We start from the raw sequence: 27,153 nt of genomic DNA on the forward strand, positions 1-27,153 counted from the left end.
CTCTATGAAGCCCTTTATAACCAATCTAGATCACAGTGACCTCTCTGCCCTGTTAAATCCTATAGCACTCAAATGTATGTGACCAATTTGGGCCCTGGTAATCCTAGAATCCCAGGCTAGTTAAGTGAACTATTTGCTTCTAATGATGGGTGCTTTTCCTCTGGAGTGATCAACTAATGAGTTGAGTAGGAGTTGTGTGTACTGTGTTGAAATTAACAAATACTGACTCATTTTAATCTGTGGGCAAAGAACTATGGAATATTATCGCAAAAGATGAGCTCCTTCACAGAAGACATTTGAATTGACTTTCAATCCTTCTTTCCCAAGCCTTTTAAGATCCTTGATTGCTAAGACTGTTTTTCATTTTGTCTTAGTATCCTGGCAGATGATACAGTTTCTGGCATATAGTAGACACAATAAATGATTGTTGGGATTAGATTATATTCTCTCGAATTTTGTTGAAACAGAATCTTAGAAGTAGCCTTGCGTTGTTTCCATTTCTTAAATTCTTACAGGATTTCTGCCTCCATAACACCATGAAAACCTTCTATCTGAGATCACTAATCATGCCCACATGGCCAAATTCAGTGACCTTATTTCAATCCTCATCCTCCATGACCTAGCTTCGGTATGTGACTCCGTTGGCCACCCCCATCCTTTTTGAAATGTTTTCTTCCCAGGCTTTTCTAACTAGTTCTGCATCTTTGTTCATTTGTTTCCTTTCTGATCTCTTCTTGATTCTGCCCTCTGGCATCTTTTCTCTTACTGCAATCTCTCCTTTGGAGATCTTACCTAATACCATGGGTTCAACTATTATCTCTACATGGATGAGCCCCACATCTATATTTTTCCAGCCCTCTCCCATATGTCCAACTCTGAGCTAAAAATTTCAATCTGGATGTCCTACCAGCAACTCATCATATCTAAAAGTGATCTTAAATCTTCCCACTCTGCTCATCCTCACCGTTCCTTCTGACTTCCTTTTTCTGATGGTACTACTTTATCCCAATTACCCAGTCTCACTAACTCCATGCAATTTTTGCCTTCTCACTCTCCTCCCCATTCCTAAATGGCTGCAAAAATCCTATTGATTTTTCCCTTGAAATGTCTTTCAAACCCATTTGTTCTTTAAAGGAGACATTCATATATTCCTATCACTATAGCAAAGGTCCTTCTTATACTTCTTTTCCATTCTCACTTCCAGTATCCTCATTTAACATCATAATTAGTACCTTATCCTTGGATTAGAAATAATAATGATTACTACTATAGTTAGTCTTTATTAAGCTCTTTAGGGTTTGCAAAGTTCTTTACATATCTGATTTTTTTTATTTGATCCTTAAAATCACCCTGTGAGGTAGTTACTATTATTCTCCCTCATTTTACAGTTGAGGGATCAGTCTGTAAGGGACTTAAATAGAAGATTTGTACAGGGTCACCCTACTGGTAAGTGTCTAAGGCAGAATTTGAACCTAGATCTTCTGGACTTTGAGTCTGAGTCATAGAGTGCTATACCACCTGTCTCTGCATCTGGCTTAATTGCCTTCCTAATTGTTTATACCACTTCCTATCTTTCCTGTACATTTCCTTCAAGTGTATCTTCCTAATTCATCATTATTTTATTTTACTAAAAAAAAAAAAACCTTTGATAGCTCCCTATTGCCCACTACACTAAGTTCGTATGTTTTATTCTGACATTCAAGGCCCTCTATAACCTGACTCTGCCACCCTCAAAACTGGCAAAGGAATCTAAGCTGCAGGTCTCTGAGTTGAAAAATTCCTTTCTATTAATCTTTCCTACTGTCACTTACTTTAGCTCATGTCACAGTAAAATGCCACAACATTACCATTTGAGAATTCAGGGATTGGGAAGGCCCTATTTGGGCTGGTAACTTTCCTACCATGGTGAAAGTGACACCAGAAGTCAAGATGGATCTTTGGGAAAGGTGTCTTAATATTCTAAAATCACAACTCAGTTATGTGATAGGATTTCATATGAATCAATAAGTAAGTATGAGTTATGGATTGATGTAAGATCATAGAATAGTAGAATTAGAGCTGGAAGAAATTTCTATTTCCCTTTCTTTACAGATGAGGAGACCAAGGCCCATAAAGGGTAAGTGACTTGCTCAGGTCACAAGACTAGTAAATGTCTAAGAAAATATTTGAAACCACATCTTCCTGACTCCAAATTCATGACTCTTGGAGACTTTGGATGTAGAAACTTTGACTTTGATGTCTTCTTCTGAGTGTATGTTTTGATCCTCCTTGTGACCAAAGTAGGTTTCTATAGTCTGAATTTTTTCAGTTGTTTGCTCACTTTCCCAGCCAATTACTTGACTTTTTAACTCTTTGTTAAGGTAGGGCTCTGCTTTCAGTGTGGAGGGTGAAGCTATTTTCAGAGATACTTCTAGGGACCTGTAAGTTTTCAGTTCTTCCAAGGTGGTATGATCTAAGGAGAGGTGTTTATTCCTCTCCTGGACTGTGCTCTGGTCTGTGAGTGATGACAAGCACTCTTTTCTGCCCTGAAACTGTGAGAAGGATTCCCTTTCCACTGCTGCCACAAGCTCTGCTATGCCAGTGCCCCTCCTCGCCCCAGAAATGCCACCCAGGACTGCAACCCAGATCTAAGTATGGGCAAAAGCAACAGAATCCTGCTTCAGTGCCAGCAAAGAGACCTCTATAATCTCCTCCTGATCAGTTGTTCGATCCCCTTACCATCTGTGTGTTGAGAGCTCTCTGGAAGCAGCTGCTGCCACTGCCACTATCTCCTTCCTTGCCACCTCAGCTGCTACTGCCCTGGGTCTGTGCTGGGGCCAGGGCACTCCTCTCTCATCCAGATCTGACAGACCTTTCCTATTAACCTTCTAAGTTGTCTTTGGAGTTAATGAGCTGAGAAGTCCAGAAACCACCACTGCTGCCAGTGATTAGTCCCCTGATGCCTGCTCCAGGTTTGCTGGGGCCTAGTTTGCACTGGCTCAGCCTGTGCTGGTCTACACTCCTCTCTCAGCCGAGTGCAACAAACCTTTCCTGTCAACCTTCCAGGTAGTCTTGGGCTGGAAATTTGTTTCGCTTTGTCTTTTTGTGGGTTCTGGGGGTCTAGAATTTGTTTAGAGTTATTTTTACAGGTATTTGGAGGAGTTTGGGGGAAGGCTCAAGTGAGTCCCTGCCTTTACTCTACCATCTTGGCCCCTCCTCTGTGTCCAATTTTCACTGATACTTTAGTAGTGATAATAGCATAGCTTCAAATCTAGGTGTCCCCTGAAAGGTGGGGATAACTATGGGGATGGAAAATACATCTAGATGTGGGATAAGAAAAGATGTGTCCTTTGAAAGATACACCAGATACTTACTTGATCAGAGCAAATTTAGTCATGGATGAGCTGCTAAAAAAGCAACTTCTCATCTCTATTTCTTTGCTGGTCCATCATTCCTCTTGGCTTTTCCAGATACAACCTCTTGACTATGACTTGAGTTATAAATGCCTTTGGGACCAGTATGTATGCATATGTAACCAATATACATAATAGTAGTTAGTAGTAGAAATTATATCCACTTTACATTTTTTAATTCCCTTCAATCATGGACTTACCCTTATAGATAACAATAATTTTGTTCTGTGAGTGCCTTAGAAGTGAAATGCTCAGTAGACAACAAAAACTTTTTAACTATGTCAGTGTAACTTCTGGCATCTGAAGTATGATGATGACTTTGGGTCCTTGGATTTCCTGGTGTCTAGCTAATCAGGCATGTGTTCCTTGTGAAACTTTAGTTAACTGTTCTTCCTTCCTTGGTTTTCTTTTTATGTTGTTTATTTGTTTGTTTACCCATTATAACTCCTTTCCTTAGTAGAATGTAAACTCTGTGAGGGTAAGGAGAGTTTCATTTGAGTCTTTGTATCTCCAGTAGCTGGCACAGCACCTTAAGTACATTCATCCCTTAAAAGTGTTTACTGAATTGAATCTAGCATCTGCCATGATTTTACTGTATAAATAATAGCACCAAAGAATATGATAGTTTCTCTAATTTCAATTTGCTTAGAAGATAATGTTGAGAATTTCCTCCCTCCTGTGATACCTGACTACTGATTTCTCTTGTATTTCTCCTTTCCCTCAGGGAGATGATGATCTCTGTGGCCCTTGGACAGGTGTTATCCCTTCTTATCTGTGGCATTGGTCTAACCAGCAAGTACCTATCTGATGATTTCCATGCCAACACTCCAGTCTTTCAGAGTTTCCTTAATTACATCCTTCTCTTCTTGGTCTACACCACAACACTAGCTGTCAGACAAGGTAAGTTGGTATGATAGGGGTCACAGATCACAGAGCCTTGGATGTGAGTGCTAGCCAATTACATTTAAGAAATAGCTAGAATTGGGATGATAAGGGCTAAGGTATTCCTGTTCTGTCATATTATCACTTTGGATATCAGCAGAACAAATCAGAGTCCCAAATTCTTTCTTTTTTTTGTGATGATGCAGCAAACTAAATGAATGAATAAATCATAATGGAGCATGAATATTGAGGACTCAGCAGAGGGAAGAAAAGCATGTGTAGGCTGAATTGTAAAATCACTCACTCTGTGACTCTCTTTAAATATTCCTAATGCTTCCTCCTGATTCTTAGTGAAAGGTCTCACTGATGTGCCTGGACAGATATATGTATACATATAAGGAGACACAAAAGACATCTCCTAATCTTATCTCTTCATTCAGGTGAATTCATGATCTACAGCAAAATAACCTGGTTTGCATTGACTTTTTAAAAGTAATCATCAGCAAAAAAATTGTTTTAAGGCAACTAAATAAATGTTTTAGAAACAAACCAGGATATGTATATAGCTATGTACATTGTTGTAGAGAGTTGCACCTCTAGGAATTTATGCAAGTGCTGTTACTTTTAGAATCTATTTGTGTATCTGTGTTCACATGTATGGATTGGGATGGGGTGTTTATTTTTGTAGGGAAGGGCTGAACTGTGATTTCACTGCTGTAGGAAACTGCAACCTGCTGGCTAAAACTGGCCTACCTCCCTGTTTTTGTACAGCTCATGAGCTAAGAATGGCTTTTACTTTTCAAACTTTTTTAAAATAAAAATTTTAATTACTATTTAATAATTAGTTAATAATTAAATTAAGAAATTTTAAATTTATTTAAAAATATAAAAATAAGCTAGAGCAGTTGGGTGGCAGAGAAGATAGAGTTCCAGGCCCTGGAGTCAGGAAGACTCATCTTCCTGAATTCTAATCTGGTCTCAGATACTTACTTGCTTGTGACTCTGGGCAAGTCACTTAACCCTGTTTGCCTCAATTCCTCATCTACAAAATAAGCTAGAGAAGTAAATGGCAAACAACCCCACATCATTACCAAGAAAACCTCAAATGGGGTCACAAGGAGTCAGACATGACTGAATAACAACAACGATGCATTCTTAGCTCTTGGGCCATAAAGAACAGGTTGGTGTATCAGGCTAGACTGGAAGGTCATAATTTGCCTATATTTTTTGTGGGAAATTCCCAGTAAGGAAACTTTGTTTACAGTCTGCAACTGTTTTACAACTAATAGTCTTTCGTTTGGGGCACTAAATGGTTGTCACTTACCCAGAGATACACATCCAGCCAGTGTCAAATATAAGACTAGAATCCATATCTTCATGACTCTGAGACTAGCTCTCTATCCACTATGGCACATTGCATCTGCTCTGGGTGTGTGTGTGTGTGTGTGTGTACCTAAGTATGTATACATCTGTATAAATGTTTTTGGCCCAATATATTTAATTATTATGATTCAAGAATACCAAATTTTGCTTTATGCAAAATGAGATAAAATAAACATTTGAACAGCCTCTGAAATCCAATTTTATTGTTGTTTTTTTTTAAGAAAAAATATTTGCAGTGGAGTCTTATTTTTATTTTTTTTTAAATCAACACTGGTTGTATTAATCATTGTAGTTGGCCTTATCATTGTTATTACCTCTCATTGGAATCACCTCCTACATTCAGCTTTAAATAATCTACAAAAGAGGAGACTGAAGGAAGTTAATGAATAGAAATAAAATGATTAAGGACAAATTAGAGATTTGCTGATAAGATAAGATTAAAGAAATGAAGCATATATAGCATGGTTACATCAAATGAAGAGAGAAAGAATGCAAACAATTTAAAATCCACTTGATGTAAGCATGAAGAACTGTGAAGAGGGGGAAATTATTTAGTTTTCTATGAAGGAAAGCATGGTGGAGAATCCTTTACAAACATTTAATGAAATGCTCAGGACCATCTTTTCCATCTGTTTCCTACTCTCTGTCCACATAGCCAGCATCCTATTTCAGGCTCTTTTCACCTTTCATCTCGACTACGGTAGTTTCTTCAACCACATACCATAGAGCATATGGGGTATTCAAGGATGACTAGAACTGCTGGTGTGAGGGCTGCTGAACCCTTTTCAGGATTGCTTATCCACCTTTGGTGTCCACCTTCACTCAACTCTCACCTGTGACTCCAAGAAGCTATAGCATCCATAGTGGCCACATTCTGGCAAAACCATCTTGGCAGATGGGCTTAACCAGGTTGAGGGTAACTGACAAACCTCAAATCCATTGGTGAATTAAGGGGATGCTTACCCCAAACATGTGAAGACTTACCCTGGTGGGATGAGCAAATATGAACAATTTATTCCAGTGGCCATAAAAGTAGCTAAAGCAGGTGCTATATAGTGCTTAAGAGCTTGGTTACACATCAAAGACAACAAGGTCATCCTGGACCATCACCAGTCATCCTCACTTTTGCCTTGCCGCTGGACTTTTATGACTCTGAAAGAGAGAGTGAGGCTGACAACTTTGTGCAACTCCACCTCACTTAAATCCAGTTCACACACAAGTTAAAACATCACCCTATGATATCATTGGTTCTCTTTGAAACAAAGGACAAACAATGAAACAACTAGGTTGTTGTTAAAATATTAAACTGAAACTGAGAGAGAGAGAGAGAGAGAGAGAGAGAGAGAGAGAGAGATGAAATGCTTTATTCAAGGTCACAGAGCTAGTTAGTGTCTGAGGCAGGATATGAACTCATACCTTCCTGACTCTAGTCTAACAGTATGCACTGAGCCATATAATTGCCTAAGTTGGGATCCACTCAGTTTTCCAGTCTTGCTTCATATTATATTCCTTCACATACTCTACGTTACAGCCAACAGTATACAACTAGGTACAGACATACAGACTTCTGGCTCTTTGAAGCTATGCCCTCCTTTCTTCTCTACTTTCTTCATACCTATAGCATACTCCCTCCTTTTTTCTCTTTGAGAATCTTTCCTTTCCCTCAAGGCACTGCTAAGGTCTCACCTCCTCAGTGAAGCCTTCCCTCTTCTTCCCTTCCCTCCTAAAATAGTCCTACTGCCTTTATCAGGCTTTCTCCTTTACTCCTCCATATATTAGACTTATCTTAGTACATATCCTACCCCACACCCTCAAAGAGAGTAAATTTCTTGAAGGCAGTAACTGTAGTATTCTTGAATTTCTATGTCCCTAGTGTCATGTACCTATCTGATCATTGACAAATTTTTATTGAATTGAATTATTTGATTTTGATCCCCTCCCAAACTCTCCAAGTCTGACCCCCCTTTATAGCTTCATGTTATCCACATTCTTCACGGGTGGCTATGGCACCGCTGCAAGCATCCTTAAGATTCTCTGCTTCCAATTTCTGTATATAATCTGGGCAGCCTGGTTAGACAGCCAGATGGAGCAATGGATCAGTGGATGGATGGGTGGATGGACAAGACTAATGGATAAATAGACAGATGGACAGAAAGTCAGGAGAACAGACATATAAATATGTATTCTATATAGATAAATGTGAATATATTATATATTTTATATCATATTTATATTGTGTTATATTATATTTCATATGTAGACATATGTAAATATACATATACTATATGAATGAGACAAAACCTCAAATTAATCTAATCACTTCACTTTTTTAAAGTGTATGTGTTTACAGCAAGATATAATGTAAGAAGGGTCCAAATGGTGATAAAGAGATACTCTATGAAGTCTTACCAAAATTTTAACTCAAAAGTTAAACTAATCTCATCTATCAAATACATCTTGGATGGGTGTTCATTTGTCTCTAGCCCAATTTCATACTGGTGCTTTGTTCCCTCTATTGTTAACATTCCATCAAGATTGGTTTTTTGCCACCAATAATCTACTCTGAATTTCCTACCTTCAAAGTTTTGTGTCTAGTCCTCCTTTTACTAGGGGCTAATGCCATGTTGGCTCAGACTCCCTCCAGATGGGCTTATAACTCCAAGAGTCCTAGCTGGCAGCACATGAAGAAACACTAGATGAATATAGCTATCCAGAAAAAGCATCAACTTCAGAAAGGAACTGTGTTGTTTCTCCCTAAGAAGAGCAAGATGAGGCCCATGTTGCAATTTGGAGAAAGTTTGATAATTTGGATGAAGTTCAATTAAGCATTAACTTCAATAGGCTTTTTCTTTCAGCTAACGACCCAGTTCATTAATTGAAGTTTCTCAAACTCCTGAATATGCCTAAATAACTTCTCATAAATAGATTTTAGTAGAGATTATTTTTCCCTTGGAATTCTTGAGGTGGGGGAAGGGAGAGTTCCTAGCTGAATCTAAAAGTGCAGAAACAGCAGAGGTAGGAGTGTCATGAACAAAAGGGGAGAATGAACAGGGCTGGGGCCACACTCAATTCAGTAAGAAATTATTAACTACCTACTCTGTGTAAGCAGTCGTATTAGACACAGGAGCTATAAAGACAAAGATAAAGCATTCCCTGTTCTCAATAAGCTTCTGTTTTCCTGGGGAAGGAGGAATGTGTATTCTAATAAATAAATATGAAATGTATACAAAGTAAATACAAAGCAATCTGTACTAGCAGATGAAGAGATCTGGTAAGACTTCTTGTAGGGGGTGGCACTTTCAGCTGATGCTTGAAAGGAGCAAGGGCTTCCAAGAAGCAGGAGTGAGGAACAATAGCAATCAGGCATGAAATATGGCCTGTGTAAAGGTATGTTGGCAGAATATGGAATGTCATGAATAGAGAACAGTAGATAGGTCAGTTTGACCCTCATGTTTAGAAAACTCTCCCTCCTATACTCTGACTACTAACCTCCCTGGTTTCCTTTAAGTTACAACTAAAATCTCACCTTCTACAGGAAGCCTTCCCCAACTGATCTTAATTCAAATGCCTCCTTTCTGTTACTTCCTATTTTTCTCTATATAGCTTATTTTGCATGTATTTGTTTTCATGTTGTCTTTCCTATTAGCTTTTAAGCTCTTTGAGGGCAAGGACTATCTTTTGCCCCCCCCCCCTTTTTTTGTATCTCTAGCATTTAACACAGAGCCTGCACATAGTAGGTGCTTAATAAATGTTTACTGATTGATTGACTCAAACATAGGACATACAATAAGCCTAGAAAGGTGAGCTAGAGCCATATTGTGAAGGGCTATAAATGCCAATCATAGAGGCAATAGGGAGCCACTGAAGTTTCTTGAGGAGTCTTCGTTTTTCTAGTGATGTGCAAAGAGGATGTTTTTAAAACCAACTATGACTGGGCTAAGTTTCTTATCCAGAATGGAATGGGTATTCAGACCTTTCTTTTAAGCATCTGACATCAGTAATTAAAAATATCACAGTAGAGAAATCCCCCTAGGTGATGCTGTAAACACATATATTTTTTAAAGTGAAATGATTCAGTTAATTTGCAATACAGCATTGTTTCTGTAGATGTATAGTATACATGTTTATGTATACATAAAACATATTTTATATAGAGAAAGTATAGATTTGTCTATCTGTTGATCTCACTAGGTGGAGGCAAAAATGGGCAGGAGACATTTACTAATTAAAGCAGAATAAGATTTAGAACTAGAAACAACCTCATTAATCATCTAGTCAGCAAACTGTGACTTATGTAGTTTTTACATTTTTAAACAAAAAAATAGGTGGAGAGCTGAATTTTGCCCTGAAGCCATAGTTTGACCAACCCTGATCTAGTCCAACTTGTTCATTTTACAAATGTGAAAAATGAATCTCAGGTAAATTTACCTGGGCAAGGTCATAGGTGCATAAGTGGAAAAACTGAGACTCAAACCCAGTCATAGACTGGGTTTCATCAAATGAGCTATTTAAATAGCACCTGGCATATAGTAGCTGCTAAGCATAATAGGTGTTCATTCCCTTTTGCCTCATGACTCCAAAGACAGTATTCTTTCCACAATTCAGTGCTGTTCTTTGTTTTGCTTTTGGCAAATTTAAAGGTCCACACTCACTTTTGTTTCTTGGATGGCCGCAGCTAGTGACCAACTTTCTATGAGAAATATTCCAAAATACTCTTCCCACATTTCCCCTTCATTGTCTTCCTCTCCTCCTCGCCTCTTTCTCTCCTCCTTCCTATTTATTCCTCTCTTTCCATTTTTATCAGCACTTTCTCACGGCCAGTCCCTGAAGTATTGATTGCTAGGGAGGTTGATACTTGAGTTCAGGATGCCTGATTAAGTTTGTAGAATGTAAACCAGTCACTCTGATTCATTTGTCTTCCTCTTTCAAGCCAGACTCTGAGATCTGTAACAAGAAAGGAGATCAATAATCAAAGCAACAATACACTAAAAAGGATCGACTGTTTTATGTAGAGATCTTGGAAAGGAATATTGTTTCCATTACTGACTATCGGTGCACTAATAATACAAATCCCAGTTACAAATGTACTTTGTAACTGGTTTCTCAGGTTTTGGTTTTTCAATGAAAATCATTTTTATAAGCTCTTCCAGTTTAAAATAAAGAGCTTCCCACTGAGAGTGGTCTTAAGAATGCAGCATGTATTTTGTAGTTCAGCAAATTCTAAAACACGGGAATTGAAATATTCATTTCATATTTTACAAGGACACACAAAAGGGATAAGGCCATAAGAATGAATAATACTGATAGAAATCAGAAATAAATTTCATCCATTGAGTGTTCTCAAAACAATAATGAAAGAAGACCTATAGGCATTATTGCTCCCAGTAAGAAAGATTTTCAATCAGAATGTTGATGTCTATTAGATGGAGGCCTACAGACTCTCCCATACAAGCTGCCCTCCAGGTTTGAAATGCACTCCCTAAACTTTTCTACCTGTTGAAATCCTTTTCTTGATGGTCTGCTTCAGGTGCCATCTCCTCCATGATCTGCTTCCCTGTTCTGCCTTACCTACTTACCTATCTGGAAAACATTACCATTTTTAAAAATTCTCTAAGTCTTTGGATCTTACTCTCACATCTACTCCACTCCACCTTATACTTATACTTATCTGTAAGCATGTTATATCTTGCCTATTATATTTTAAGATCTTTGTAAAAGACAGAATGATAAAGTACTTATTAAGTGCCAGGCACTTGGGTAAGCAATAGAAAGAGCTAGACAACTCCAGCCCTGAAATAGCTCACCCTCTAATTTTTTGGAGGTAAAGAAGATTCAACAGCCATGATGAAAAAGATGCTGATGGAAAGGACCAGGGGTCCTTAGGGTAGCCCAGGAGGTCATATAACAGTGCCAGGGATCCACATAGCACAGGAACAAGGCAAAGATTTTGCTGTTTTTCAAGATTGTATCTTTGGGGGAAAAAAAGAAAAAAAGATTGTATCTTCAATCTAGATTAGTGGCTTTGTACAGAGTAAGTGCTTACTGAGTGTTTATTGGATGGAATTTAGTTAACATCTCATTTCTAAGGGGGAAGGCTGAGGGCATCAAGGCAACTTAGAAGTTCTATGCCTGACTCATGATGGAAAATGTTATCCACATCCAGAAAAAGAACTATGGAGTCTGAATGCGATCAAAGAATACTATTTGCTCTCTCTTTTGTTATGTTTCTTCTTTCTAGTGGTCCCCCCCCCATTGGTTCTAATTCTTCTTCACAACATGACTAATGTAGAAATATGTTTAATATGATTGCATATGTAGAGTCTATATCAGATTGCACACCGTGCAGAAGGAGAGGGAAAGGGAGAAAATTTGGAACTCAAAATCTTATAGAAGTGAATGTTGCAAACCAAAAATAAGTTTAAAAAAAAGTTGTGTGCCTGAGAACTAACTAGTTGTTATCTCTCAAGAAAGTTAAGTAACGGAGGTTGTTTGTAAGAAATATAAGAAACTTTCTTGTTACCACACTCAGCTGACATACCTCCGAACTATGACCCTTTCTGTCACCGTGCAGTTCTTTTAGATACATTTTCATGACAACCATGTGCCAGAAAAATATTCTTTGGAGCAAGTATTCCTGTCAAATGAAGTCAGCCTGAAGAATGAACAATTCTACTATACAGAGACCCTTAGCATTTCATCTTCTATTAAATGATCCCAATTGATCACCTGAGATCATACAAAGTGACTATTTGATGAGAGAAAACAAAGAAAAATATAAGAAATAAAATACTGTAATTCAATTAAAACCAACAAATCCATGGAATACAACAAAATATGGAAAGCTGTTTTTGAAATAATGTAAAATTTTTTTAAAAAGCTTCATAAGAAGTATGGACTATATATTGATTATGATCATATGAGGAAAGGTAATGAGAATAAATGGCTAAAGGATTCTTTTAGAGGCTTCAAGAGAATAATAATAACAATAATGGTAATAATAATGATAACATTTATTTAGCACTATGTACCAGGTATTATGCTAAGTGCTTTATAAGTATTATCTCATGTAATCCTTACAATAACTATATGAGGTAGGTACTATTATTATCCCCATTTTTGCAGTTGAGGAATTTGAGGCAGACAGCAGCTGTGACTTGCCCAGGGTCACATAGCTAGTATCTAAGGCTGACTTTGAACTCAGGTCTACCTGATCACAAGCCAAGTGCTCTACCCACCTAGTTGCCTGAATGACAGAGATAGTGTTATTATATGTTGTGTGTTGAAATTAACTAATTTTAATGTAAATGGTCATAAAACAACTACTTGTCATATTGATGTTAGTGTTAAGTTTTTAATTAAAATGCTTCACAGGATCTTTTGGAAAGCCATGGAGTGGTTGGAAACACAATTAAACTGTCATTATCTATGTGTAGATTGCAGCATTTTATGTCACACCATAATGGATATTTCTCTGTTTCCCTCAGGTACTCCCACCCTAATTAAAAAAAACTATTTACATTTAAATAGTACTCTAAATACACAACACCAGGACTCAGCAAAGTAAAGGACATCAGTAGTAGTTTATGAACTGCTGGCATCATCATCATGGCGTGAACTTAATTCTTGTGTCTCCCAAATCTAGTTGATTCCTACTAAAAGCATCATAAGTGTAATTGTCATTGCCTTAAAGTACCATAATGACCAATCTGCCTCTGTGACTCCATCCGTTATCCTAATGTCAATTAATCTTAAAATATAATTTAAATAAATACTGAGGAATAAAGGAAGGACGTAAAAATGGAGCCTGAAACAGTGGGGGTGGGGGAAGAACTAAACACCAAATTCAAGATTCCTAGAACTTTATCTTAGTAGAGAAGGGATTCTTGACCTTGAATCATGGATTCCTTTGGGAATCATTGAAGCCTATGGACTTCTTTCAGAATAATGTTTTCAAATAAGTAAAGGACATGCTAAATTTCAGTTGGAGGTAAGTATAATTATCTTTTCTTCATGGACTCCCTGAAATCTATCCTGGGTGAAGAACCTCTGAAAGTAGAAGAAAGCCCTAAATTCTAAGCTCACATCTAGCTCATTTTGGTAACATTAAATAAATCATTCCCTGTGGAAACCAGGGTTAGAGAATCATCAAAATAAGAAAACACTTTGTCAGTGTAAATGATGAGTTACTGATCCTGTGGGAATGTTGAAGAAAATGCAACTGTCATTTATTTAAGACTGATGAAGTAATATTCATTAAAGCACCTAAAAGTTCCCCTGAAGGGGAAACCTCCTGTCATAGTCATTGATACTCAGAATCTACTTGTACTTTTTTGGTGTTATTAAAGGGTATTAGAAACTGTTATGATTTGACATAAAGAAGAATGTTCTACAATGTTCAATGGAATGTATAGGAGAATAGTTTCTAAAGCATCGTAGCATGGTATAAAGAGGGGTAGACTTGGATTCAAATCTCAGTCTGCCACTTATCAGACATGACCCTAGGCTAATTGCTCAGACTTTGTTCACCTCTTTTTCTTTATATGGTAAAATGGGGGTGATGGGGGTGATAATACTGCATTTTTATAATCTTAAGGGTTCTCTAAAGAAGTACACATTTTAATTTTTTTAAATCCAGTTATAATATATTACAAAACATCTATTGTTGGCTAGATCTGGGTTTAAGGCGATACTTGATAAAGTATGCGTTTATCCAATCCTGTGAACAATGAAGCTATTGTAGCATTTACAGCATTTTTGTAAAAATTGCAAGCCTGATTACAGCCATCTAATCAGTTGTTCCATTCAACTATTTAAAAAATTTTCTTTATTTTATTCTTAACTTAAGAAATAAAACAAGCACTTCTGTAACAATAGAAAAAAAGATGATTATACATGAAACTGTAAATCTATTATGTACAACTTGCTATTCCTTTTAAATATATAATAAAATGATCATATAGCTTTTTTTCCCCTTTTTTTCTTCCCTCCATCCTAGAGATGGCTACCATTAGACATGTATGTTAAAATATATAAATAAAACTCATCAAATTAAAGGAATTCCCACCCATATCAAAAAAGGCAGCCCACTTAATGCTGCTACTTTCACTAAGTGTTTATATTTTTTCACTAACAAATCCTTTGAGAGAGCATCACGTGCCTACTGATAGTGGTTTATTTTAGCACATCATTATGGAAGGGTGGTGAGACATACTTGTTCCTCAATGTGTCTTTTATATTTTCTTGGACTTATATACTTTTCTCTTCCTAGTAAAGGAAAATGGCTTTCTACTTGCTTTTTTTTCAGTCAAAACATAGAAACTGATTCAATTTCAATGGCAGATAACATATTGTACACTTGATGGGATGTGAAGGAGAAAACAATTGTTTGCTTTCTGAAAGGTTTGTTGTTTTCTTTTGGCTGGACAACAGAACATAAAAATGGAAAGAATGCCATATTGGTCCAGCTTGGTGGTCCAGTCATTCTAAGGCTCTCCCATAGGGCGTACATGGCATTCAATACATAGAATTGTACTACCAACTAGTGCTTTGGAAAGCTCTCTTCTCTCATTTTGATCCACTACACACAACTGAAAGAGTGATTACAGTTCTCCAAAAGACCAATTTAATCCCAAGGATTGCATTGGGAGAATCTACAAGTGTGGAGCAGCGGTAAACAGACAGGTCTTAGAGTCACAGAATTTTGAAACTAGAAGGAATATTGGAGGTCATGTAGTCCAAACTTCCTGTTTTATAGATGAGGCAATTGAAGCTCAGGAAGGTGAAATGATTTGAGCATATTCACACAGGGAGTATCCATGTCTAATCTAGGATTTGAACCCATCTCCTGATTCTATACCCATTGCTTGTTTTAAAACACCAAGATTGTCAAAGAATCAAGTGCAAGTCCTACCTTACAAGTCATGTTACTTTAAGCAAGTCAATTGAATCTTTGATCCTCAGTTGCCTCACCTGTAAAATAGGAATAATACTATTATACTGTCTACCCTGAAGGGTTGTTGTGAGGATCAAGTGAGATATTGCATGGAAAGCTCTTCATAAACCTTTGAGCTTGTATGAATGTCAGCTACTACTATTATTATTAATAGTTGAATGAAACAACTGATTAGATGGCTGTAATTGGGCTCACAGTCTTTACAAAAACAATGTAAATGCTACAAAAGCTACATTGTTAACAGGACTGGATAAATATGTATCACCTTAAACTCAGATCTAGCTAAGAATATTTTGTAATATTTTACAACTGTTTTTTTTTTCATAAAATGTACACTTCTCCAGAGAAGCAACATCTCCACTCCTCCAATACTCAATGTCACTCAGAGCAATGAATGCCTTCTGGGAGTAAAGGAAATTTACACTAGTGTGTGACTCCATCTTCTATGGCATTTTATAATGCCTTGAGATACATCATCTGGGCTCTACGCAAGAAACCTAGCAACTCTTTCCTTATAAAACAGACCCTCCATCACTCCCTGTGCCAGATACGTTTTAGTAACTGATCTTCCCTTTCAATAACTCCACTGCAGGTAGGAAAGAGACATGAAGGTTTGGTCATCCTATTTCATCTGATTTCCATGTTGACTGTTAATTCTTGAATCTAATTCCTGCGTTCATCTATCCACGTAGAGAACTGGCACCCAGGAATACCCATTCCTGGCACGTAGCACCCATGTTCATATGGGAGATTTGAAGGGTGGTTACAAGATGATAACTGTATTGCCTGGAGGAGATAAGCCCCGTTCTGCCAGACTGGTGCTTTGTATGTAATTAGTGTAAAAATTCAGAGGAATAGAGTTTATCCTCACAATCATCTTTCTCATTAAAAACAAATCATAATGAAAGAACAAAGCAGTCCCTGCAGTGAGTTGAATTGCTTTCCCGAAGTTTTCATTAAATCAGAGCTCAGCAGCCTCCCATCTTACAGAACACGGTTGCAAGCAGCTCACAAGATTTGCAGTGAAACCCCCATGAAGCAAACAACTATTTTTCCCCTCTATCTTGCAGGGTTGGAATTGCCTTGTATTTATCTTAGATCCCAATGATCCTGTCTCTGCGTATGCTTTTTTTTTCTCTCTCTGATTGCATTGGTTTCCATTTTGGAGATTTTGCCAACCAAGAGGGGGATCATCTAATTCACCAAAGCTTATGTATGAGACTTGGGAAATGGGCTGCTTCCCACTAGGTGGTTTCTAACAACAAAGTGAAGTAACCATGGCTTAGTGACCCCTCTTAAGAAACATGAGCATAATGCCTGAAGAGCATAAAAGAAAACATGACTGGAGCCAATGTACCTGTCTTCAGGTTTTTGTGTTGTTTTTTTTTCCTTCCAGAAAGACAACAAAGTGTGATGGAAAGAGCTAGGAAATTGAAATTATAAGACCTGTCTTTTGACTCCTAGCTCTGTCATTTGGAACAAGTTACTGAATATCTCTGAGCCTCATTTTCCTCAAACGTAAAATAGGAGTTTAACAACACTTACACTCCCTTCCCTATCTCAAATAAGATAATGCATATAAAGTATGTGCAAAACTTAAAGTTCTTTATGACCAGAAGGTATTATTATAATATTTCTCTTTTTTGTTGGAAATAGCTAGCAGTAGAATAAAGGAAGAGAAAGTAAATGTTTGTTAATTGAGGGAAAATATGAGAGAGAGAGAGAGAGCAAGCGCGAGAGAGCGAGAGAGAATATGTGTCTCTTTAGGGACCAAATTCCGGAGAATTTCTAAACACAAAGATTTTACTTAAAAGGGTATTTGGTCTTTTCTTATTAATTCCATATACATTGCTCAGATTACAAGCTTCATGTACCTCTCAGAGTTTATCAAAGGTAAGCAGATAGAGCCGTGTTTCTGTGTTCTTCATCTCAGACCATTTTCCTAGATTGCTTTTTTTAAGACTTAGATAATTCCATTAGCAGGAGCCATGTAGGTAAGGTGAGTCAGAGCCTTTCTAGGCTATGATTGCCCCTCATTTTCTAGTGGATGATGTAAATGAGTAAAGATGCTGGATTTCTAGTACTATAGCACCCAATTCCCCAATGCCCAAGCATTTGGACCATACCCATTTGGATGAAACTAAAGATCTAGCTAGGGAATGATTTCTGACAGCTGGCATTCTAGAACACTGTAGGGTTTGCAAGGCAGTTGGTATACATTTTTTTATTTGAGCTTCACAACAGCCCTGTGAGGAGGGCAATACAGATATTATTATTCCCATTTTCCAAAGGAAGGAACTGAGAATCAGAAAGGTTAAGTAACTTGCCTATGGTTACACAGCTAAGTGGGTGTAAGAGGTGGAATTGGAACTTGGTTTTTTTTTCTATCTATAAAGCTAGAGTTCTATTTACTATATCACACCATGGATACACTTCTACCAGGAAAATTATAATTGACTTTTAAATCAAGTCTTATACCTCATAAAAGGATGTTTCTCATAATAACCCTTTGAGGAAATTAGCACAAACATTATTTTCTCCATTTTATAAATGAAGAGACGGAGGCTTAGAAAGATTAAATAATTTTTCCATAGTGATTAAGAGGTAAAGCCTATCCTCACACTCACAGATTTGAAGTTCAACATTTTATCATTACACTGTCATGCTGAAACGAGAGGAGGAGGGGAGACGTGAAACATCATTTTCCTAGAATAATTTGTGTGAAAGGAAGCAAGCCCATCCCTCCATTTGGTGGGATCTTAAAACTAGAGCTGGAAAGAATCTGGTCCAAGCCCCTCATTTTACAGGGAAGGAAACTGAGGCCTACGGAAGCTAAGCAACTGGTCCAAGGTAAAATGTCAGAGATTGGTAAGTGTCAGAGGCAAAATCTGAACCCAAGTCTTCTTTCCATTATACCGCAATGCTTCCTTTCAACCATAGCCATTCCCCAATGATCCCACACAACCAGAAATGAAAAAGGAGAAAGGTTAGAAGGGTGAGTTTGTAGGATAATGCTTAATGTGGTAGGAATTGAAGGTTGGGGTGGTCTGGTCCTTATTTGAAATGCTTCAATTCTACTCCCCAATTCTGGATATGAGAAGAATACTTTGCAACATCTTTCATGCCTTTCTTTCTTTTATATGCTGTTATTTTTTTTTCCTTCTCTTCCCTTGCTACCCATGGTCACTCCACACACACAACACATGCACAAGCATAATCAAACATACACATAAATGCATTTCCCTTGTCTATACTTACCCCTAAAGCCCAAATCATGAGTGAGAAGAGAGAATAGAAAGGATAATATGATAATTGCTTTAAATCTATAAAAAGAGAACTTTAATTATAAACCCTGCTCTGGCCCAAGGAAAGATCCAGTTTGTTTCACCTCAAGGAAAGAGTTACCTTTGTTAAATCCATGACTACTAATAGCCACTCATTATTCAAGAAGTACCTGGGATTATTAAAGGAATCCTATGGCAGCCTTAATTACAAGGCCTTTAAAAAAATAGTCTATTCATGTTATTCCACAACCAAAGAATGTTCCTGCTAATGACAATGAACTGTGAATTAAGACAAAAACAGATCATTGCCACATTTCTGTTTGGCAGTGCTCACTTAGGCACATGCCACTTGGAAAGGCCAGGTAATAGACGTGCTATTTGTCTGAGCTGCCATACCTTTTTGTCTCTGAGTGTCTGGGAACAGGGAGCCCATTCCTGGAACTAATGATACTTATAATTCCATTGAGAAGAACGTCCCTATGTGGTATCATGAGAGATACCTTGAAATACTTCAGGAGACTAAAGTTTTAGTCCAGGCTGTGTTTTTAAATTGGTTATATGACCTCAAGGTAGTTCTTTCTCTTCTCTGGCCCTCAGTTTCCCCTCCTGTAAAATGAATATGTTAGACTAAATAATCTTCTAAGGTCTCATTCAACTCTGAAACTCTGCATCCTCTAGCCCAGTGGTTCTCAAAGTTTTTCGGTCTCAAGAATCTTTTACATTCTTAAAAATTATTGAGGACCTCCCAAAGAGGGAGGTTTGTTTGTGTGGGTTATATCTACTGAGATTTATTGATATTAGAAACTAAAGGATCTTACTAATGCTTGATTGGGTAGTTAGGTGGCACAGTGGATAGAGTGGAGTCAGACTCATCTTCATGAATTCAAATCTGGCCTCTGATCCTTCCTAGCTTTGTGACCCTGGGCATGAGATTTAACCCTGTTTGCCGCAGTTCCTCACCTGTAAAATGAGCTGGAGAAAAAAATGGTAAATCACTCCAGTATCTTTGCCAAGACAATCTCAAATGGGATAAGTCAGACACAATGGAAATGACTGAACAACAAATGTTTGACAATTGATTCTTAATAGCAAAGTATTTACTTTTATTAAGAAAATAGTCTCGAGGGGCAGCTAGGTGCGGTGGCACAGAGGATAGAGCACCAGCCCTGGAGTCAGGAAGACATGAGTTCAAATCTGGCCTCAGACATATAACACTAGCTGTGTGACCCTGGGCAAGTCACTTAACCCCAATTACCTCACCAAAAAAAATAGTCTTGACAACATGAAAAGGTTCTCAGGGATCCCCAGAGCTCCTCAGGCCACGCTTTGAGAACTGTTGCTCCAATCTGTCATTATGGGAGCTAGAATTCTTTAGATGCTTCCTGTGGTTGTCACTCTTCCTAATAAAAAGTAAAAGCTTTGGTTTTAAGAATCAGTCTCTCAATCAACAATCTTTTATTAAGCACCTACTTTGTGCTCAGTATTGTGTTAAGTGCTGGGAGTAATTAGAAAGGGAAACAATCCCTGTTCTCAAGGAGCTTACAATCTTGCCAGAGAAGGCAACATACATATATTTGTGTATATAAAATACATACAAGTTATTTTAGAGGGGAAGGCACAAGCTGCCAAAGAAGAATAGGGAAGCTCTCCAGTAAAAGGTGATATTTTAACCGAATCTTGAAGAAAGCTGAATGATTTTACATATGTATACATATTTGTATCTAATGGTAGAGATCTCTTGGATAGAAGGGGGGAAGAGAAGAAAAAAGGGAGAAAGACTTACATGATAACTTTATTATATATTTAAAAGGAATAGCAAATTGTACATAATAGATTTGCAGTTTCACATGCAATCATCTTTTTTTTCTATTTTTCTATGTTGTTATGGAAATGTTTGTATTATTTCTTAAGTTCAGAATAAAATAAATATGTTTTTAAAAAGGCCAAAGATTCTGAGGGGGGCTGTTAGTTCTTAAAACCTACTCTCATCAGGAATGGGTTTAAAAGACGAAAACACATATACATTTAGAAGAATATAAAAGTCTTCTAAATTTAGAAAGAAATAAAACTCTAAAGGGATAGGGAGAGGGGAGAGGATAAAGGAGGGATTTTAGAGGGGAGAGTGTGGGAATAGGTTAAAGGGGGGATATAGAAGGGAGTTTAGATTTAGAGGAATGGGAGGATAAGAGAGGGGTTACTGGAGTGGGGGTAGATTAAGTAATAAGAAGGTAAGGTAGCAGGTAGAAGTAGAGGAGTTAGGAGAAATAGGAAAAAAAAGAGATATGCACAAACAGAAAAACAAAGATTAGAAGTAGACTCTCTTAGGGAAAGTATATGTTTATATATGTATGTACCTATGTGTGTCTGTGTATATATACAAGTGTATGTGTATATCAATACCTATATGTAAATATATCCTGTGCTCAACTGTAGCCTTAAGGTGGTGGGTGGGGAGGAAGGAAGGGGAAAAAAAAAAACAAAGTGAAAAGTTTACAGTAGAGAACAAAAAGAAACCTACAAGGAAGCAAAGAAAAGATGGACAGCTTTCAACATAATGCACAGTATTTAACATATAGGCTTTCTTGAAATGAAAAGTTATTGCTATATATTTTGAATCCTCTCCTATGTTCAGCTGTGCACATGACATTCTTTTTGTTTTTTTCTTATTTTATATTTAAGTTTATAATGTTTCTTTTTCTTTTCTTATTATATATTTAAGTTTACAAAAATAAAAATATTAAAAACAAAACAAACAAAAAGCCAAAGATTCTAAGAAGCAGGAGTGAACAAGGAGAATATTTCAGGCAAGGGGGAGGGGGAACACCAATACAAAGTCTTGGCTCTGGGAGAGGGAATATCCCACGTGAGGGATATTAAGCAGGCTAGTGTGGATGGATTGTAAAGTATATGAAGAGAAGTACTATATAAGAAGACCAGAAAGGAAGGAACCAGTTTATAAAGATCTTTAAATGCCCCAAAGAGAATTTAGTATTTAATTCTAAAGGTAATAGGAAGCCACTAAGTTTACTGAGTAGAAACATAACATGGTCAGACATGAGTTTTAGGAAAACCACTTTGGCATCTGGAGGGGATAGATCGGAATGGGAAGTGGACTTAAGGTCTGGAAACCAGTTAGGATGCTATTACAATAGTCCAGACAAAAGGTGATGAGAAACTGAACTAGGATAGTTGCCATTGTCAACCATTACTGACTTCATTCTAAAAAAGACAACCAAAATTAAGCTGCATGATCAGGTTTATTTCTCTCAAAGCTGGTAGAACATACATATGGAGATATGTATGGGAGCTCATTTTGAAAATGATCCCATGGACAGATAAACAAAGGGGATTTTGTATCTTGAGAGTAATTCCCTCTTACCCTCCCTCTCTTCCTTGCTTAGGATGTCTGTGTTTCTTCTATCATTAACAAGACATGATATAATATACATAACACGTGTCTATAGAACACCAAGATAAGAAGAGTCCCATTATTCAAGATAGTGTCTGAGTCAAGGCGTCCTGTCCTTGGCAGAAGAATGGTCATGTTCTTAGCAGAACAATGCTCCTGGTCAGCTTCATTTGGCCTTGTAGTTGCTGATATAGGAAGGAGCATTTTGAGTTCACTCAGAGAACAAAGCATGTCTGTTAAACACACAAAGCATTATGGTAGGTTAAGCTCAGAGTGGGCCAAAATGTCTTTCTCGCCAATCCAGGTTTTAGGCCTTTCTCAGGTGATAGGGTTCAAACTGGTTTGGAGAGGGGTTCATATCATGTGAGCAGAAAGAAAAGATTCAGGAATTAGTGCACAGAGAAATAAGTTGAGCAAGTGAATATCTTATGAAGAAATGTGTGAGGCCAAGATGGTGTTATGTGAGAACTATCTATGACTGAAAAGGACTTATGATGTAGATTCAACCATCCTCTGCTCTAGGAGGTTAGCAGAAGAGTAACCAAGAGGCTCCAGTGAGGAAGGAGGTCACAACAACAAAACACAACAACAAAAGAAGTGGGATGGACAGGTCAAGAAGCTTGGGAGTGCCAAAGATAACCAAAGATGATAAGAGAGATGGAAACATGATAAAAAATTGAAGATAATATAAGATCTAAGATCAGGGCTAGCAAAACATAAGGTCCAGGTTTGAGCTTGCAAGAGTATTAGGAGACAGATTAGGTAAAGGGTGGAGAACTTGCAGCGTCCAGGCCATGTGTGGCCCTCTTGGTCCTTTGTCAAAGGGCCACACTTGAGAACCTAGAGGGCTACAGGTGGCCTTGAGGCTGCAGGTTTCTCACCCCTGGATTAGGAGTTGAGTCAGCTGAGAGGATGGATTTACTTTTCCACATTCAAAGTCTTTACAATGTTTTTCCATTCAATTCAAGAAACATGTATTAAGCACCTACTGTTGTATATATGAGGGGCTATGTTAGGCATTTAAAATACAAAGATAAAAATGAAACAATCCCTAATCTCAAGGAGTTCTCATTCTCCTGGGTAGATGCAACAAGAACATAGATAAGTAGATAAAAAGTTATGCAAAGTAATTTCAAAAAGGAGAGAATACAAACAAGTGGGGGAAGGAAGGAGAGATCAAGAAAAATCTAGTGTAGGAGGTAGCACCTGAACTCTGCTTTGGAGGAAGCTGAGAATCCTAAGAGGAGCAGGTGGAGAAGGAAGCAGTGCATTTCAGGCATGTACAATAACACTGAAGAGGATGATGGAACAGATTATACAAGGAATAACTAGCGGTTTAGTTTGACTAGAATAGAGAATATGAGAAGAAGACTAGGGGAAATAAAGTTGGAAATGTAGGTGGGAGCCTGAATGTGGAAGACTTGAAATGCCAGGTTGAGATTTTCATATTATCTTGAAGACAATAAGGACACTTGGAAGATTTTTGACTAGGAGAATAATATGCTGAGACCAATTCTTTAGGAATTTTAATTTGGCAAGTATGTGGAGGATAAATTAGGTAAGAAACTGGAATGTGAGTTTTAAGCCTGTCCATGTGCTAGCCATCTGATTTTCTCAACTGGGCCAAACTTCTACCATCTAGAGAAATCCTTAAGCAGTCATTATCTTCATTAGCCTCTATAGTATCTATAGGGCGATGGGCTTAATCCACACCTAGTCAGTGAAAACATTCTCCCATGCTGCCCTCAACTTCATTAACCTTTGTGGAATTTAACAGTGGAGGACAACGAGGGGAAAGCTTTACCATCTAATCAATAATGAGAGTGTACATGCATTAGTTGTATCTCCATAAAAAGGAGTCATGCTCCCATTGTGCTCTGATGATGCAGCTAGTACATTTCTATCTGTTTTATAGATTAAATACAAAACCAAGAAAAAGAGGAAAAAAGAAAAAATCTGGAACAATTAAAAGTGGTGAGTGGCATCAGGCAGATTATAAGGTCTGGAAAGTCACAGAAGTGGTCACCAGCATTCTATCTGTATACACTCGGAAAAAGGTGAAAAGCATGGCTATCGTATCGTGTTGAACCAGCTAGCATAGCCATTGCTGTGCAGGAAGAGTCAAGCACAAACAAATCCCATGGACTGCTTAGGGCCAATCACATCCAAAGCCAGCAAGCTCTGTGGCTTTGAGTACATTTCAGTTTTGTGCTTTAGTGGACTTCATTTGTTAGGATTGAAACATCCAGCACTGTGCAGAGTTAAACTCAAGGCCATTATTGCACAGCTTTAAGCAAGCTATTGATTTTAAAATTTTGTAGGCCATAAAGAGGCTAAGTTTGACCTGTCTAGAAAAAAAAAAGAACTAGACTTTTTAAAATAAACACATCCACTTTTGTAAATAGGAAAAAAATTGAGGATGATGGGGCTGTGTTGAGGTCTAGAGGTTTAGGGGTGCTGGGACCCCAGAATCATGACACGTGGATCCTGCCTCAAAGAATTTGACCCTCGCCTTCTTTTAGCAAAAGACAAGGCCAGACTCTTAAGGAATCTGAACATTTGTGACACTCTTGAGGACGAGCGTGTACTGTATGAGGAAGTCTCAGCCCCTAAATGATGGCCAGGACGGATCTTATATACAACCAAGTAGTTTGGGATGACTGGAGAAGGATATTGAAGCTGGGGTGACTGGGGGAGGAGTTTAGGGAGGATCTTGAAGCTGGGGTGACCAGAGGAAGGGTCCTGGGAGAATCCCAATGGGAGTGTCTGAGAGGCTGAATGGGGTCTGGATAAGATCAAGGAAGGGAAATATAACCCAGGGCTAATAGGTCAGTAATAGGCAATGGAGGACTAGGCTTAATTAGGGTAACAAAGAACTGGGAGATAGGGCCTAGGCTATAAGGAAGAGTCCTTTGATAGGGATAATAATAACCTCTGGAGACTGTTAGACTTCCTTGACCAGGTAGAAGTTCTTGTAAGGTTCAAAGGTTTTCTGGGAGCAGTAAACAAATGGGACCCAAATTCTTTTTGGGGTGAGGGGCAAAGGTCTTGGCTTGGGCCCATATCCCATCAGCTGGACCTGTAATTTCACTGAACTCCTAACATGGAAACTCCTTCCACTGATCAGCAACTTGTCTGCTAGTCTTAGACAATTGTCTGGGCCCTGAATGATTATGTGACTTGCCCATGCTCACATGTCTAATATGTGTCAGAGGAAACACTAGAATTCAAATCTTCCTAATTCCAAGTCTGTCTATTATGCCTCACTCTCAAAATTGGTAAAATGCCAATCATCCCTATCATAGGGCCATAGACTTAGAATTGGAAAGGACTTTATAGGGGTCATCTAGTCCAGCCCCTTATTTACAAATAAAAAAGTTGAGGATGTGACAGGCCCAGAGTCATATAGCTAATAAGAAGCACTAGCAGCACCAATAACAGTAGCAGCAGCAGCAGCAGCAGCAGCAGCTAGTATTTATATGGCACTTTAAAGTTTACAAAGTGTTTTGCAAATATGTCATTTGATCCTCACAACTACTCTGAGAAGTAAGTGCTGTTATTATACTCATTTTGCAACTTAGGAAACTGAGGCATGGAGAAGTTGAGTGACTTACCCAGAGCCACACATTTGATAAGCATTTGAAGTTGGATTTCAATTCAGGTCTTCCTTACTCCAGGTATTGTACTCTATACCTTGCCACCTTAGCTTTTGAACACAGGTCCTCTAATTCAAAATCCAGAGTTTTCTACTACATATAGACTATACCCTCCCCCAAAATGGATACTCAAATTAACACATATGTGTATACATGGTTTCAGAATTTAATTACTGTACTTTAGCTTCATTGTTTCAGATAACAAGTATTGTTCATAGACAGTATGACTACAGGGTGATTTTTGGTGCCTATTGATCTAAAACCACCACTATTAAAGTAGAATGCGGCTACAGAAGACCAAGCACTATTTTGTGTTTGTATTGTATAAAATATGCTTATTTTATTTTTATTTGTTTCATGAATAGATGAGGGCCAGTTCCTTACCTAGTGACTAACTTTCTTAAGAGGATTCTCTTGGTACTGAGCTATAAGGTGGTGCTTAGGTGATAGCCATGTAGGCTGCCACCAGGACCTTACTTTAAGCTCTTTCAAATGGAACCTGTTTGTACTACCCTGGCCCAACCTTAGAGAACCTAAGATCACCTCCAAGCTCTGAGAAAGTATGGGAATTGGACTTTTATTCAGGAAGTTGTTTTGTCTATTGAAATTAATTATTCATTACATGTAATTAAAATCAACAAATTAAGTCATTTCTCAGGGAGAAGGGAAATTTTCTCAGTGTGAAAGCTGCCCTTATCATTCAATAGGGCATCATGTGTCTGCACACACACACACACACACACACACACACACACACACACATATCCCTCTCCTTTTGTGCCCTCCACTTGCTAAATCCTGCTTTGAATTAGAAAGCCTGACAGATGTTCTCTCCACAAATCACTGTGCCCTCTCCTGATGTGCTCCTGTGCTGTCTCATTTAGAGACATCTCAGGAAAAGATCATCTATTACACCTCCTTAAATTCTACCCCTGTGCTGCTTGATTTCCATGAACTCAGGCTAGTCAACTGTTTTCCTTATCTTGAATGACATCAAAATGTTCTTCTGTCCCAAATGTCTTCTTTCTCCTCATCCATCACCAAGTGTATGTCATAGACTAGAGCATAACACTAAAGGCTGATTGAAGTTAAAATGACCACTGGAAATAGGAGGATGTGATCATGAACATCTCACCTTTTATCCTTTTGAGAAGCCATTACGTTCCCTGAGTATTTCTTAGATGAAGTCATTACC

General features: G+C 37.9%; 1 protein-coding gene across 1 annotated transcript in view; it reads left to right on the forward strand.

Annotated features, from left to right (window-relative positions):
• Positions 1-27,153, forward strand: part of SLC35F1 (solute carrier family 35 member F1) — a 534,036-nt gene that overhangs the window by 311,709 nt on the left and 195,174 nt on the right. The window contains exon 2 of the mRNA XM_027848652.1: positions 4,117-4,292. Coding sequence (XP_027704453.1) covers positions 4,117-4,292 — 176 coding nt within the window. The remainder of the gene's footprint in view (positions 1-4,116; positions 4,293-27,153) is intronic.

The sequence above is a fragment of the Vombatus ursinus genome, unplaced genomic scaffold (genome assembly GCF_900497805.2).
Source record: "Vombatus ursinus unplaced genomic scaffold, bare-nosed wombat genome assembly UNPS02006779.1, whole genome shotgun sequence".
Classification (NCBI taxonomy): Eukaryota; Metazoa; Chordata; class Mammalia; order Diprotodontia; family Vombatidae; genus Vombatus; species Vombatus ursinus.